The sequence below is a fragment of the Micromys minutus genome (genome assembly GCF_963924665.1).
Source record: "Micromys minutus genome assembly, chromosome: 16".
NCBI classification, from domain to species: domain Eukaryota; kingdom Metazoa; phylum Chordata; class Mammalia; order Rodentia; family Muridae; genus Micromys; species Micromys minutus.
Genome location: NC_137985.1, coordinates 26,346,883 through 26,362,812, shown reverse-complemented (window position 1 = coordinate 26,362,812; position 15,930 = coordinate 26,346,883). Strand labels below are relative to the sequence as shown.

General features: G+C 42.1%; 2 protein-coding genes across 8 annotated transcripts in view; both read right to left on the bottom strand.

Annotated features, from left to right (window-relative positions):
- The window catches only part of NFRKB (nuclear factor related to kappaB binding protein), a 30,602-nt gene extending 23,667 nt beyond the window's left edge, over positions 1–6,935 (bottom strand). For all 7 annotated transcript variants that reach the window (XM_080930304.1, XM_080930306.1, XM_080930305.1 and 4 more), the window contains exons 1-3: positions 6,850–6,935; positions 4,045–4,217; positions 1,106–1,307 (exon numbers count right to left, since the gene is read on the bottom strand). In XM_080930304.1, coding sequence (XP_080786430.1) covers positions 1,106–1,307; positions 4,045–4,179 — 337 coding nt within the window. In that variant the 5' untranslated portion in view covers positions 4,180–4,217; positions 6,850–6,935. The remainder of the gene's footprint in view (positions 1–1,105; positions 1,308–4,044; positions 4,218–6,849) is intronic.
- Positions 6,936–13,975: 7,040 nt separating this feature from the next.
- Positions 13,976–15,930, bottom strand: part of PRDM10 (PR/SET domain 10) — a gene marked incomplete at its 3' end in the record, with an annotated part of 94,371 nt that continues 92,416 nt past the window's right edge. Inside the window, exon 22 of the mRNA XM_080929673.1 lies at positions 13,976–14,179. Coding sequence (XP_080785799.1) covers positions 13,976–14,179 — 204 coding nt within the window. The remainder of the gene's footprint in view (positions 14,180–15,930) is intronic.

Sequence of the window (15,930 nt, the reverse complement as noted above, 5' to 3'; positions counted from 1 at the left end):
AAGGCACTGTGAACCGTATCCTTAACACCAGCACTCAGGAGACAGGTGGATGGATCACTGAGATTCTGAGGCCAGCACGGTCACAACTTTACCAAGTGAACACAGGTGGCCACCATTCCCAATGGTAGGAAACTGCTAACTTGTGCCTCTTGAGATGGTACAGGGAGAAAGTAGTAGATTTCCCACATAACATCGTTACCACAAGCACTTGACACAAACCTAATATGAAAGCCATAAAAGAACAAATTTCCAGAAAGTACAAGTGTACAACAAAACTCAGCTATACAAACAAAACAAAACCTGCCAGTGTCCAGAAAAGAAACAAAATCCTCCACACACAGAACTAATAGACACAAAACACACTGCATGCTATGTTATGGATTTAAACAGTGACTTACAAAGATCAGTTAAGAAAATGTGGGGCCGGAGCGATGGCTCACTGGTTAAGGGCACTGAGTGCTCTCCCAGAGGCCCTGAGTTCAAATCCCAACAACCACATGGTGGCTCACAACCATCTGTCATGGATATCTGATTCCCTCTTCTGGTGTGTCTGAAGACAGCTACAGTGTATTCATATACATTAAATAAATCTTTTTAAAAAAAGAAATGTGGAGGCTGGAGAGATGGCTCAGAGATTAAGAGCACTGTCTCTTCCAGGGGTCCTGAGTTCCAATTCCTAGCAACCACAAAGTGGATCATAAATTCAACATCAGCTCAGACTACACAGTAAGACCCAACTTTAAAAGAGAAAGATGCACACGGTTGTGAAATGTTCTCTGCAGAAAAAAAAAGGCAAACAACAAGCTAGGATCTGTCTGTCTTTCTTGCTTTTTTCAGTTTAAAAACTAGTCATAATGATCTTTTTGGGTGCTGACAATGCTTTAATCCTTATAATGGTTACACAGCTGAGTTCTATTACCATAAGGTCTGAGTACTTGCTATTGTAAATCAATACAATATTTTTTTAAAATAGCATAGGCTGCAAATAAATACAGAAAACCACTGTCCTCAGATGCCACATCAGTCCATGAAAATGAAGATGTAAAAGCATGTGTACATTAGTGAACGTGTGCTCAACCCCATCACAAAACTCTGAGCTACAGACCTCGGAAGAGCTTCTGGGCGATGTGCAGAGGGTTTCCGAAGCGGAAGTTCTCCCCACTGAATAGGGCAAGGATGATCTCATTCTGCTGCTCTACGCTGTCTGTAGGAAACTGAGGCAGAAACTGCTGGAGATGTTCACGCTGAGAGTCACTTAGTACTTCCTGCCATGTGGATAGGCTAACGACATCAAAGAATATCTCAGGCTGGGAGAATATGAAGAAAAAGCAACAGATAAAGAAATAGTTAAGGTCTGTGTGTTGGTGCAGTATATTTCACAGAATATAACATTTAACATTTTATCACTATTAGGTACACACTTCAAGAGTTTTAAGTATATTCACATTTCTTATGTAGCCATCACTATGATCCTGAAGGTTTTTAAACAGACTAAAATTCTAATGATTTTTGACTCAATTCTCAAAAATCAGAGATTACCTAGCTATGGTTGTACACACCTGCATTTCCAGAACTTAAGAGGCAGAAGCAGGAGGATTGTGAGTTCAAGTCCAGCCTTGGCTGCTTGGCTAGGCCTTATTTCAAAACAAAGAGCTTATTAAAGAAAGTACATGGGCTGGGGACATAGCTCACAGGTTAAGGGCACTGACTATTCTTCCAGAGGTCCTGAGTTCAAATCCCAGCAACCACATGGTGGCTCACAACCACCTGTCATGGGAATCTGATGCCCTCTTCTGGTGCGTCTGAAGACAGCTACAATGTACTATATATAATAAATAAATCTTTAACAAAAAAAAAAGAAAGTACACAAATTACAATATAGCAGTACATGATAATCCAGGGGGAATTACCTCAAGGGAGAAGCTGTAAGGAAACCATCCCTGCCAACCAGGATGTGATGGCAGCCATTGTGAATTCAAGCAGCAGGAAAAAAAGTAATTGAGGCAAAGTGGGTGTCTAAGAAGAAAGGACTAAAAAAATGAAAGGAGGCAGGATAGACTTCCAAGCTTTTTAATTAATACATAGTTTATTTCATTTTGAGATTGTAGCTTTGGCTGTCTGTAACTCACTCTGTAGATCAAACGGCTTTGAACTCACAGAGATCAACCTGTCTTTGCCTCCCAAGTGCTGGGATCAAAGGTATGCATGCACAAAGTCTAGCACAGACTTCGTTTTTAATTCAGTAGCTACATACTGGATGTCTATGTTGTGAATAATATGCTTAACACACAAATTACAAAGTAGTTTAAGAACTTTTAAAGTATAGCTCAAAAAAGCCTATCCTAGATAATGTTAAAATAGTTAAAGGGATCAGAAAGGGGAAAATATGCTGCAAGAGTTAAAATAAAATCAAAAAAGCAAAAGAACTAACAACAAAGAGTGATTACCATGGGGATTGAAAGCAGCTGAGGACACCTGGAAACTTAAATAATGTTATTCGGTACTGCCCGTGGTGGTTAACTACACGGGTTTAGGGGAGGAAAGAAACCTACTGTCTTACGGTGTTTTGTTTTTACGATGGTCTTGAACTAGTGAGCTGAAATCTTCCTACCTCAGCCTCCAGAGTAGGGAAACACACTGGTGAATGCATCAATGTTTTATCATTGCTTAAAATATATACATGAACATAAATGTGCCAATACATTTATTTTCCTCTGATCTGTGATTTGTTTCATTTAGCAACTTCAGAAAAATGTTTCATTTCATCAAGGAAAGGGAGAGCATAGCAGTAGAAAGAAGGACATGTAAACCTGTTGGGTAATTATGGCTTTACCCCAACAACATAACAGAGCCATGGAAATTTAAACAGGAAGCTACATAATAACCACAAAAAGCCTTTCATGAATGTATCCCAATCACTTCAGCCTCAATATCTAATAATCTTTTCCTAAAATCTTTTTTTTTTTTCATTCAATTTTAGTTTTAGTATCTAACATGTCTGGCATGAACTAGGGACATAATAAAATCAGCACCTAATGATAGAACAGATCTCATGAAGAAAATTCCTTGAAGAGTACTCAGAGAAGATCCAAACAAGGGCTGGATGTGAAGTTCAGTTGGCAGAACAACTGTATCTGGGCTGGGGATGTAGCTTAGTTGACAGAATGTCTACCACACAAAGTCATGGGTTCAATTCCCAGTACCACATAAACAAAGCATGGTGGAATATATGGCTAATCCCAGTGCTTGGGAAGTAGAGGAAGAAGGACCACAACAAGGCTATCTTCAGCTATGTGGTACATTCAAAACCAACCTAGGCTATGAGACCCTATGGCAGAGGGAAAGAAAGGGGAGGGGGAAAAAAAGAGGAGAGCGAGCACATGTAAGCCTTCTCTTAATAGATGGTTTTACATCTTACCTGTTAAAGTATCAAAGGCATCCTGATGTTCTGTCCCAAGACACATACTACTCCTGACTACAAGGTTACCATAGGAACACAGGCAAATCTGGGTTTGTTTAATGTTTCACAACAGGAGAATCATTTAAGGGAAACACAATTCTGCTCTTAAAATATCAAACCTTTTTTTTTTTTTTTTTTAAGATTTATTTGAGTACACAGTAGCAGTTTTCAGACACACCAGAAGAGGGCATCAGACCCCATTACAGATGGTTGTGAGCCACCATGTGGGTACTGGGAATTGAACTGAGGACTTTTGGAAAAGAAGTCAGTGCTCTTAACAGTTGAGCCATCTCTCCAGCCCCCAACCTTTTTTTTTTTTTAAATTAGTGATAATTATCTTGTTATAATATGATTTACTTATATCATGCTGGTATTATTCTGATTGGCTGATCAGACATACAGACTATATCTAACACTGTCTTCCTTAATCAGAATACTAACTACCCTATACTTTTAAATGTAGTAAATGTAGTAAGGGAACACTACTGATGTGGAAATAAAAGAGAGCAAGGAAAGTGGAGGGCAGAGGAAAGGGAGTCAGAAGAGGGGAAGGAAACGCTTGCAACAATGTTATTCCTACTCACATCCTCCAGAAGGTCTTCAGGTAGACTAACCCTGGTACCACCCAGAAGGCAGTCCTCCATGATCCCTGTGCTGTGACCATCTCCACAAGGACCAAGTTCTAGGGGATCTGTCAGCATATGATCCAAGGAATCCATTGTTTCTTCTCCACAGGTATACTACATAAAAATACACACTGAGACAGAAAAACAGAGATCAGGTGGATGCTAATATTCAATCACAAGTCTTTGTTTTTTAAAAGCAGGGCAGGGTCTCATTCTATATCCCAAAATGACCTAGAATTCACTATGCAGCCTAGGCTGGCCTCAAACATGCAACAATTCTCCTGTCTCAGCATTTCTACAGTAGATTACAGAGTAAGTAACCATGCCTGGTTCCAAACTCCTTTTCTCTAACCATACAGCTATCCTTCCACCCTTTTTTTTTAACGACTTTATTTTACAAAACAAAGATAAATGTACAGATTTTAAACATTTTTGCTTAAAATTATACATTTTTGTCAGTACTGTTTTTTCAGATATTAAAATAATTTTTACATAAAACTATGTGAATATATTTTTTAGTCAGTACCTTCCACCCTTTCAACACTCCATTTCCATTAAATTTTCAAGCCTTAGCCTAACCTAGGAAGACTTCTCAAAATGCTTCTAAAACTTCTAAATTCTTATGTTTCTTACACTTTCATTTTATAGAAGAGTAAGACTCAGGAATTGAGTGATAACTCAATTTGATCCCCACCACAGAAAGAAAGAACCTCCACAGGAATGCTATGGATATTTGCACACATACACACACACACATGCTGTTACTTTTAATGTCAAGACTGTTTTTTAAAAAGCCATGAATTCCACAAACTCAGATACAAATGTATATAAATTCTCTCAAGTCTTGTTGTTTAAAGCAGAGAGCAGGGTCTCATTCTGTATCCCAGTTTTCATGTGATTCTTACAGCTGTGTTTATCACAGCTACTCTACAGATACAAACTGATGATCAGTTTGGAAATAACCAGCCCAACTCTAGGTAGGCCTGCCTGCAGATATTAACATCATACGTAACATTTCTTGCATATACTCTCAATTTAAATGGTAAACACTCGATATTTTTTAAAAGAATCATTTATTTATATGTATATGAATACACTGTAGCTATCTTCAGACACACCAGAAGAGGGCATCAGACCCCACTACAGATGGTTGTGAGCAACCATGTGGTTGCTGGAATTTTTGAACTCTGGAAGAGCAGTCAGTGCTCTTAACCGCTGAGCCATCCCACATAATATTGATATTTTATTCATACACATAAATTCCTAAGGCTCCCACCACCAGACTGTTATTAATTGTCAATGGCCAATCTGACCTTCAGGTCCACGTAAATTAATGAAAGCTGGCCATTCTTTTTAGAAAACGAAATACAAGACTGTATTCCCAAAATGGGAATCGGGTATAAAGCGAAGACCACAGTTCTGAACTCATCTCTCTACCTCATTAGTTCTCAGCCTTCCTAATGCTGCGACATTTTAACACAGCTCCTCACGTTGTGGTGACTCCCCCACCCCACCCCCCATGAAACCACTTCTGTTGTTACTTCATAACTGCAATTTTGCTGTTACAAATCATAATGTAAATATCTGTGCTTTCCGATGGTCTTAGGATGACAGGTCTGCAAAGGTCACTCCAGAAGGGTCATGACCCAGTTTGAGAACAACTGCTCTCCATGTACTGGGCTCTTATCACTATTACTGACAAACAGACCTACAAGCCCACAAAAATGGGAAGATCAACCAGATTTCTACCCTTGGGCGGCCACTAATCTTTGACATCTTACCTCACCAGGTGTCAGGCTCCCTACCTGTAGCAAAGGAGGAATTGCACTACCCCCTCCCCACCATTATCTCTAAGGGCTCCAACAGCAGCTAAATGAGTTTACAAAACAATGAAGATGCGTCCCACTTCCCAAGTTCTCAAATAATAAAGAGCAGGTCTGCAGTTTCCCTCGACTGAAGCTCTTTTCTGAAAAAAAATGATTTCAAGTTCTGACAGTATTTCAGGTCAAGAAAAGACACAGGGAGTGTTACACGGACACAAAGTACTGTGGGGTCCCCAGGTAACTGCGATCACATCTTCAGCACATTGAGAAATGAAGACATGCTGAATGCATGTAGCGCCTAAATAACTGAGTTAAAGTGAGAAAGGAGCAAGACATCAGCACTTAACAAAACTTGAAGGACAGACAGACAGACAGACAGACCCAGAAACAACCTGATGCTCAGAATAAAATCCTCTCACTGTAAGTGGCTCAGACCGCATGCAAGTCAGTTACCTCATCTGACAGGTGCACAATGTACACAACCTTCAGAAGCTTCGTCCAATGCCGACGGCTGGGTAAGCTAAACGTAGTATCTAGTGACAACCTCTGCCTTGCCACTTATTTTGCACAAGAACTCAAAATACAAAACACGGGCGCTACCAGCGAGCCGAAACCCCGGAAGCGGGAGTTTTCTAAGTGTTGGGGTGTCCGGGACTTCCTCGCCAGACCAGGAAGGCCTCTTCTCTGCACCTGGGCTAGCCCACCCTCCGGACCCTCCGAGCAAGCAGCAAGCAAGGCTCTCGGGCCGTAGCCCACGTCGCCAGCCCCACCTGCGCGCAGCGCGCCGGGCCCCGCCCCTCCCCCACACGTCCTCACCCCAACCCTCGCCCACCCGGTCGCCGCACGCCACGCGTGGAGCCCGCCGCGTGCCCACGGCGACGAAGACCTCGGAGCCCGGCTTTCCCCTTTCTCCCGCTTCTTCCCTTCCCCCAGCACCTACCAAACCCGAAGCCTGGGCCCGCCCGCACCTCAGCCGGGTCCGCGGGTCTCACCCGGGGTTCGTCCGGCCGTGGGCTCCGGGACGCGCTCGCTCCCGCAAGGCGTTTGGGTGCGCGCACGTTCCGGGCTCCGGCAGCGGAAGGGGCGGGACCTTTGGGGGGCGAATCCTAACGGCGGGGCGGGGCGTATTGGGCAGGACGGGCAGGGGCGGAGCCTGTGACAGCACCTGAGCTACCCCACGTGTCTGGTACCACCTTCTAGAGTATGTACGAGTTCATTCAGGAGCTTTGGAGGACAAAACGATGTCGCTTTTTGTCAGCTGCGAAGCAAGAGCACAGCCTGACCAGACGCCGTGCTAGCAACCACTTCTGAGACAAAATTTTTCCTACGGAGACTCAACACAAGTCTACTCACCATAGGTTGGAATGACAGACCAAAGTAAGGATACCACCAAAGTCCAACTTGGTGAACTACTACTGGGATTACTTACAGGAGTTTTGATGAGAGGTTACTTAACAAGAGCAGAAATTACTTAGGTGCAAAACCAAGGGCCACCCCAGCATGGATGACAACTCACAAAAGCTGGAAACCTGAAACACACCGCACAGCCTACAGGCAACTCAGCAAGCTGTAGTGGGTCCTTTCCAGGTGCCTCAGTTGATCTAAACCTCTTCCAGGCAGCTCAGTTGGTTCCTGCTGCCTCCGGGTCTGGCCTCAGAGTCATCTTGGTAGCTTTTTCCCTCTCAGAATCCTCTTCTTGGCTTTGCTTCCTTCCATATGAGGGGATCTCTCAGCTTTTGTTGTTTATTCTGACAGAAGCCTAGAGAATCGGGTCAGTTTGGGGGACTTCCTGAAGCTATTTTGAGTTGCTTACCTTCCTGTTTATAGAGCTTCCTGCAGAAGAAGAAAACTGTTAGACACCACCACTCTATCGTGAAGGCTTTGCTGAGGCCACCAGACAGTGGAAGAACTCTTGTAGTCTTGAAGACTGACCAAGACCTTAGCCCATGTCTCCAAGTCCACACAACTTCCAGAAAGAGCAGACATCAAAAACTTACTCTTCTGACTCATTACTCCTACTTCCTCTAAGACCATCTTATTTAGAATGTCTTCTCAAGTATTCCACCCTCTGGTCTGCGTAGATTATCCAGTTCTTTCAGCTTAATAAACATGCCAGGGGAGCAGGACATGCCAAGCATGTCCTTCCCGAAATGGGAAAATAGCATTTTCCAAATAAAGCCAAATCTTTGCACCACCCACCCCTCTACTAGCTCTATAGATGTCCGTTGAGTTGTTAGAGTTAGAAACCACCAGTTAGAAATGGCTGTGAAGCCTCATTCTGGGTGACCAGATAGGAGAGCATCAAAACATTACAAATTGCTGGAGAGATGGCTCAGTGGTTAAAAGTACTGACTGCTCTTCCAAAGGTCTTGAGTTCAAATCCCAGCACCCACATGGTGGCTCACAACCATCTGTAATGAGATCCAGTGCCTTCTGGTGTGTCTGAAGACAGCTACAGTGTGCTCATATACAATAAATAAAATTTTTAAAAAATTACAAATTGCCATTTTCATTAGCCCTTGTTTTTAGAGCAGCTTTAGGATCATAACAAAATTTAACAAAGCATAGGTTTACCTCAAATTCCTCCCCACACACATACACACACTCTTCACCCACACTAGAGGTATGTATTTTAAATGATAGATGGATCTATGGGACATTGTTTTACTGTCCACCCCAAAATTAACCTACACTCCACCTACACATCCTTAGAACTCCCCTCCCTCCCTCCCACAACCACTGATCTGTTAAGTGTCATTTGGCCATCAAACTTGCATGTCCCTGCCTTAGACCTCCAAATACTGGCTTTATCGTGGATGCCACATACCTGGCAGAGATTGGATAAACTGGTCAGGTTTGGATAGTGGGGATGGAATGCAGGTACTCTGCCACTGGGCCACACCCTGAAACCTTGTGTGGCTTTGATATTAATTTGAACTTCCTCGTGGTAACAGATGTAGAACATATTTTCACACGTTCATTGGTGCATACTCTTTGTGAAGAAATCCCCATGCCATTTTTTACCAGGACTGTTTGTTTTCTCTTTTTGTTGAATTTATGTTCTTTGTATACTTTGGCTAACTCCTTTATCATCAGAAATCATATTTTCCCTAGGTCTGGATTTCCATCACTTGCTCTCACAATATTGAATTCTGTCTTGATGGTAAGCACCTTTAAGCTGTGGGGTTTTTGCTTTTGTCTTTTGGTTGGTTGGTTGTTGGGTTGATTGGTTTGGTTTGGGGTTTTTTTCCCCTGTAATTTTTAAATTTATTTTACAATAAATATTTTATGCACAGATAGGGCCAGATGTATACTAAGGATCACTATCAGCTCAGGACCCCCCAAGACCAAGTTCTCAGCACAAAGGAGATTATTTGCCTCAGAGGGACATAGGGCTGGGAATAAGAGACAAAAACAGATGATAGAGGAAGAGGGAGAAGGGGAAGGAACAAAGGAGAGGGATATTTATCCCAAAGGGAAACAAAGGGCTGCCTCTGCACAGAGGAGACAGTCTTGGTACATACAGAAATGGTAGTTTATAAAGATGAAAGGGGAAACCCAGTGCTAGGATGAGGTGATGAGGTGTTTAATTTTAATTGGGCATGTTAATTAGGTGAGCCAAAGGGGGCTTTTGATTGCTGGGTATCAATATTTTGATACCTGGACCTTGGTTGGTAGTCAGCCTCAGGGAGGAAGTGGCCTTAGTGGCTAGCTCAGAAATGTAATCCAAGGGTTTTTAGCAAGGCAGAGGGAATGTGGGAGAAGGGCAGGGCCTGGCAGAGCCATGTTCCGTGCTCCAGCTAGCCAGAGTCCCTTCAGTAGACAAGTGTTCTGCCCTTGGGTTCTATGTCTAGCCTAGGTCATTTCTTCTTATAGCTGAACATAAAGCACTGGTTAAAGATTTTTAGAGACAGACCTTTAGTAAAGGGGTAAGCTGAGGGGCAGGGGAAGTGGAAGTACTCTAGAATTCTATCATTTGGTCTTGGTTTCTTCAATGAGCATATGATTCTCAGCAGTGGCCTTCTCATCCTCCTCCTCATATGCAGTGGATGGCTACAGGTGACTGACTGGATGTAAGCGTTCCATTCCCACAGTTCAGTGTGGCTCTGAGAAACTCTGCAGGTCAGGCTTTGGTTAACTAGTTTCCTCTGAGCTAGTTAGAAAGCAAGGTGCTCTGCTATCTTTCATAATGATTTCTTTTCCTCTCCCTCTGCCAGGGGCACTGGGGAATCTTTCTCAGAGAACCTGATCAAACCCATAAAAATGTAAGACCCTTCCTTCCCCAATGACTGGATCCTTCTATGTGTGTGTTAGGGAGGTTGGGTATTTGCACATGAGGACAGATGCCTGAGAAGGCCAGAAACATCAGATCCCTGGAACTCCAGTAACGAGTGGCTATGAGTCAGCCAATGAGGAGGGAACTGGGAACAGAATTTGGGTCCTTCACAGGAGTGCATACTATTAACTGCTAAGCTTCCCCCACCCCAGTCCTCCCTTAGAGGTTTTTGCTCAGATTTCTCCATACTGAGCCTCCAACAATTCAATTACAGTTCGGGTTTTCCTATCTTGGCTGGCACTGGCTCCCTTAGAGGTTTCTACTCTTGAAGTTGTGATGTTGAGTAACTGCCTGTCCATCTCTCCAGTTGTGAGAGCAGCAGCTTGTCCCATTACCTTAATTCTCGATAGATTTACATCGTTGAGTTTTCAGCTTTGTACATGTTAGAAGAAAGATGAGGAGAAACCTCCAAGGTTCTGAAGTGCCAGATTGGGAACCAGAAAGCAAAGTGCACTATTCTGAGATGGGGAGTGTTGGCACAGGGCTTCACCCTGTAGCTTACACTAACCTAGACCTTACCTTGCGGACCAGGATGGCCTGTGCAGTATTTAAAAGAATTTAACCATATCACTGATCCCTGTGTACACATGCACAAGTAAGAAACATGCTTATTAAAAAAATATTTATTAATTTTTACACCTGCTGGGTAGCACAAGACTATTAACACTATAACTCACCGAATATACAATAAATGTTCACATTTAAATAACAATAGAATCAATACTTTCAACCAATGGGCCAGCTTCAGCTTCTCATTAGGTTCTTTGTAGCTCTAGATATTTTAAGAATTTTTTTTTTGAAAGAATAATTCCAGGTCAGAAAATAATTCAAGAACATCAAAACAGAAAATCTTTCCAGAAAAATAGGAATGTTACATGATGAAATAACCATTTTTCTGGGCACAAACTAAACAATAAAAATGTAAAAAAAAAAAAAATCTACATCCATCCCACTTCAAAATATTCCCACTGTAATGAATGCAGTCTACGGTGTCATGTGTCTGGGAGGGAGAGATCACCATGGAAACATTGGCCACATGTTCCCCAGATTGGGTTGTCAGAGGGATCGTACTCTGCCATCTCTTCTGTCACCTCAGGATAAATTCATAGATACCTGATCTTAGAACAGTGATGGTATTATGTTCTAGAATTTACTTAATACATATAAGGACAAAAAAAAAAAAAAAAGGAGAAAGAGATGAAGAGATCCTTCAACAGTATTTTCCTCTGTGTATTTTAAAAGTTAAAAATAACTGGCATAAAACCGACATTCCTTCAGTGATTGGCTTTATTTTATCACTGGGTTATTCCTGAGAAGAGGGGAGACACCCTTGCTGGCTCACATTAAAGAGAATCCAACAAGTCAAATTTATTTATTTACTTGTGTAGTTTTTTTTCAAGTCAGAAGTTCTCTGTGTGTAGCCCTGGCTGTTCTTGAACTCTATGTAGGCGTAGCCTCCAACTCAAAGATAGGCCTGTCTCAGCCTTCCAAGTGCTGGATTAAAGGTATATAGTCCACACCCAGCTCCAGCAGGGCAAATTTAAATTATAAAAACTCAAACTGTACCTTTGAGATGCTCTATGGTTCTTTACCTTCCAAGTCTCTCTGGATGAGACCCTGGGGTAGTGACAACACTACGGAAACCTGAGACAGTGACAGTCATTACATCACAGGACTTTGGGGACCAGAGTCTTTGTGACTAGATTCAACATTTCATGTTGAAATTATTGTTACCTTTTTGTTGGCAAAGATACAGAGTCCATTTTCAGTTTCCACACATTTTGAGGTAATTTTCCCAGGTTCTTTTTATGCCCAAATCTTCAGACATAGTCTATGAATGAGATCCCAAGAGGAAAGTGCAGGATCTACATAATAAATACAGTGACTTCAAACCAAATGATTACTTTTCAGGAAGGCATCTTTACCACCCAGAAGTTACTCTATTTCTTAAATCACAGACCCAGTTTTTCCTTAGAAATGTAAGTAAAATAAATAAGTTAACTTCATTTTGAAACGAACTTAGGTCTCCCTGATCTTGAGTGATAAATTCACTCTACAATAATTATTTTTAAATATATGTCACAAAAGTTGTTAAAATACAGGCTTTGAAGATGTCTTATGGGTACAAGTGGAATGTGTCGTAAAAAGAAGGGCAGCACGTCCCCACTAGATTCACAGCAAACAAGACGCTCAAACAGGAACACATAGAAGACCTGGATCACAGACAACTGCACTCCTCTCAGAACTAACTGCATCAATATTCCTTCACACCCAGCCCTAAACCTCAGCCTATTACAATGGTCCCTTCATTTTTATTTTTACCCTAAGTGGGAAGTTGGTCATCTTATATCAAGGTCTGGGTGAGTTACAATATGTTTAAAGTTTAAAATGCTTAGAAGTAAGAAAGGCCACCTTTCTACCCAACCGTAAAGAATCTTTATTTTTCAGACAGCATTGAAAGTACTAAAATACACCCAATGCTGTGAACAAGAGTGCGAGGTGGGGGCTGGAGTCATAGCTCAGTGGTGGGGAACCTGCCTAGCATGTAAGAGACCCTGGGTTTGATTCCTAGCATCACACGCCAAAGTGTTATACATAAACACCTGAGTTTATGTATGTATGAGTAAGGAACTCACCCTTTACAAATGAGCAGTGTGGATCCTGCAAGGTTTTTTCTCTCTCTCTCTTTCTCTCTCTTCATAAGTATGTATATATTTGTGTATATACATGTCCGTACATATATATACAATTTACATATTTTTCATAGAACTCTATCTTCTTCTTAAACACAGCTATATATAACCAGAAGCCTGGATGCAGAGCTTTAACAAAAGGGCTCAGATCCTGTTGAGATCATGCAACCTTTTGTCTTCTGGAGAGTCTGTGCTTGTGGAACAGGAGGCCAGATCTGCCTGGGGTCAGCATCTGTGGGGAGTACTGCTGCTACCCAGGTTTTCCAAAACCAGATAGTTCAAAAACAACTGCCATCACAGTGCCTGACTGTAGTCCCAGCTACCTGGGAGGCTAAGGCAGGAGGATCCGTGAGCCCATGAGCTCAGGGCTATCCTGAGCAGCAGACTGAGACCCCAGAGAGAGAGAAAGAGAGAGAGATCAGCAATAAGAAAAATTTAGATGACAGTTTTTCATTCAGCAGACTACCATCAAACCTTTATCTTATTTTAATTTTTCCACCCAGTAAGCTGCCGTTGTTAAAAATTTCTGAAAACTCAAATGCATGAGATATAGCGGTCCTGACCTAATCCCACCCATGAAATACATGTTCCTTCTCTTTTGATGCCATAGTTTGGATTGCAGAAGTCCAGTGGCCACTGACTTGGTACAACTTGCCTCCACCCTTTGGTATGAACATAATACCAGCCACTGAGTATTTCCACGAAGGGAAAGTAAGGCTTGTCAGTGTGTTCAAAAACAAAAATAAAAACAAAAACAAAACAACCAGCTCAAGAGCAAGGCGCAAGTTTCTCCATCTGGAAGTTAACTTTCCCCTGAAAGAGCTGCATTCCATGACAGAAATCCCAAGGGTTTGAAGAGTCAGTTGAGTAAAGATGACCTTGGCAAAAATCACCCTTGGTCTATGTGTGTCAAAACTGCAGTTTCCAAACTCTTGAGAGAGTAATAGATCTTTAAAAAGAGGTCGAGGTGTTTGGAGCTTCATATTCCAAATGAGAAACTGTGGTGTGAGTTCTGGACTCCAGCTGCGGCGTGAAGGCTACGGCTTGGTGATGTGCACTTCGCTGCTCCCGTTCCCATTGGTGGTGGTTGTGATGATGTACTGTGTGGTCTGCTGTTGGCTGGGGCTTGTGGAATCCAGGGAGTCACTGTGTGCTGAGGGCTGAACTTGGACAGCTCCGGAAAGAGCAGAGGCTTGCTTTTCCTCCAATTCTGGTTGACTTTCTGATAATACATAATGACCCTAGCATAGAAGAAAAAGCTTTTTAAAAGAACTGAAGTTGGGAAGAGAGCAAAGAAACCACAAGAGAGAAGGAGCACATGTCCAAAGCCACATTACAAGTACATATGAGAGATGTTTGACCTGTGTCCTCTGTAGAAGATGAATAGGGCACAGGTTCAAATAGTAGTTCAAACAAACATCTTTGCTGTGTCATCAGATAACAGGATGAACCTGAGGTGTAGACATTTGCAACTTGGTGACACTTTTCTGGACAAAAAAGTTTTTTAATTAAAAAATAAATAAAACATACTCCTAAGAGTTTAAAAATGTGTTTTGTTAATCAAATGTTAACATTCAGCTAAAATGAATTGAAAAGTTGGTACGATCTCTGTAAAGGGGAAGACTGGTATCTAAGATAGGTCTTCAACATTAACAGTTCCCAAATAATAGAATTTCAAAGCCCAATTTAAAATAATACTAAAGGGGCTGAGGTGATAGCTCTGTCAGTTAAGTCTTTGCCACAGAAGCACAAAGAGCTGCTCAAGTCCTAGAACTGGACACACCCACAAAGGCATTCTGTGCCCCAGTGTTAAGGAGAGAAATGGAAGTAGATCCTTGGGCCCCAAAGAATTCTAAATTTTATTTTTCCCAGTAAAGACATTTAGAATATACTAAAGCAAAGGCTAGAGAGATGGCTCAGCAGTTGAGGGCTTATGTTCTCTGTTCACAGAACATAAGTTCTGTTCCTCACACCTGTATCTAGCTCCAGAGGATCTGATGCCCTCTTCTGAACCCCTCAGGCACCTACACTTTCATGCATATATCCCCCACAGACACATACTTAAATTTTTGTTTGTTTGTTGAAACAACATTTCTCTGTGCAGTTCTGGCTGTCCTGGAACTTGTCTTTAGACCAGGCTGCCCTTGAACTCAGAGATCCGCCAACCTCTGCCTCCCTGGTACTGGCATTAAAGGTGTGTGCCATCACCCCAGTAAAAATACTTTTAAATCTTTAAAAGTAAAATAAAATTTGCTGCCCACATTAAATATGTGCTTTATACTTGAGAACATAGCAAAGGGGTTAGGAGTGCAGTTCAGTGGAAAATGCATGAGGTCCTGGGTTCAATCGACATGCAGTGCAAAGAGAGCACATGAAGAACACAGGCTTAGAATGTAGTGTCTTACACGGAATGAACTTGAGGAAACTTTCACATTGTATTCACTTTTCCTCATTTTTTCCCCTTGATCGTGAAAAGCTCAAACATACAAGTTGCACATTTCATTCATTATATTAATTTTTAAACTCTTATATACGCCAGGCTAGCCTTAACCTCACTATGTAGCTGAAGATGACCTTGAACTCTTGGCTTTTCTATCTCTACTTCCCAAATGCTGAATGCTTGGATTGCAGGCATTCACTACGCTTATATTAACATTTTAAAAGAAGTAGTCTCTTAGTCAGATTGGTAACCAGCCTTCACTGGAGGCAGGATGCTAAGACAGGTGTTGCTGTCCATTCTTGAGAAGGAGGGAAACCTTTAGGGGATGAGGCCTGGTGACAGGTACTGGGGTCAGTGAGAACATGCCCTGAATGAGGTGCGCAACCCTCCCCATCTTTGCTCTCTGCCTGATGAGATAAGTGGTTTTCTGGGCCACACAGACCAACATGATGTGCTATTGTGGCCCAAAGCACCAGGACTACTTGTTTATCACAGACTAATCTCAGGACATTTATAGTAACACGAAGCTAAAGGAAAAAAAGAAGTCAGAGA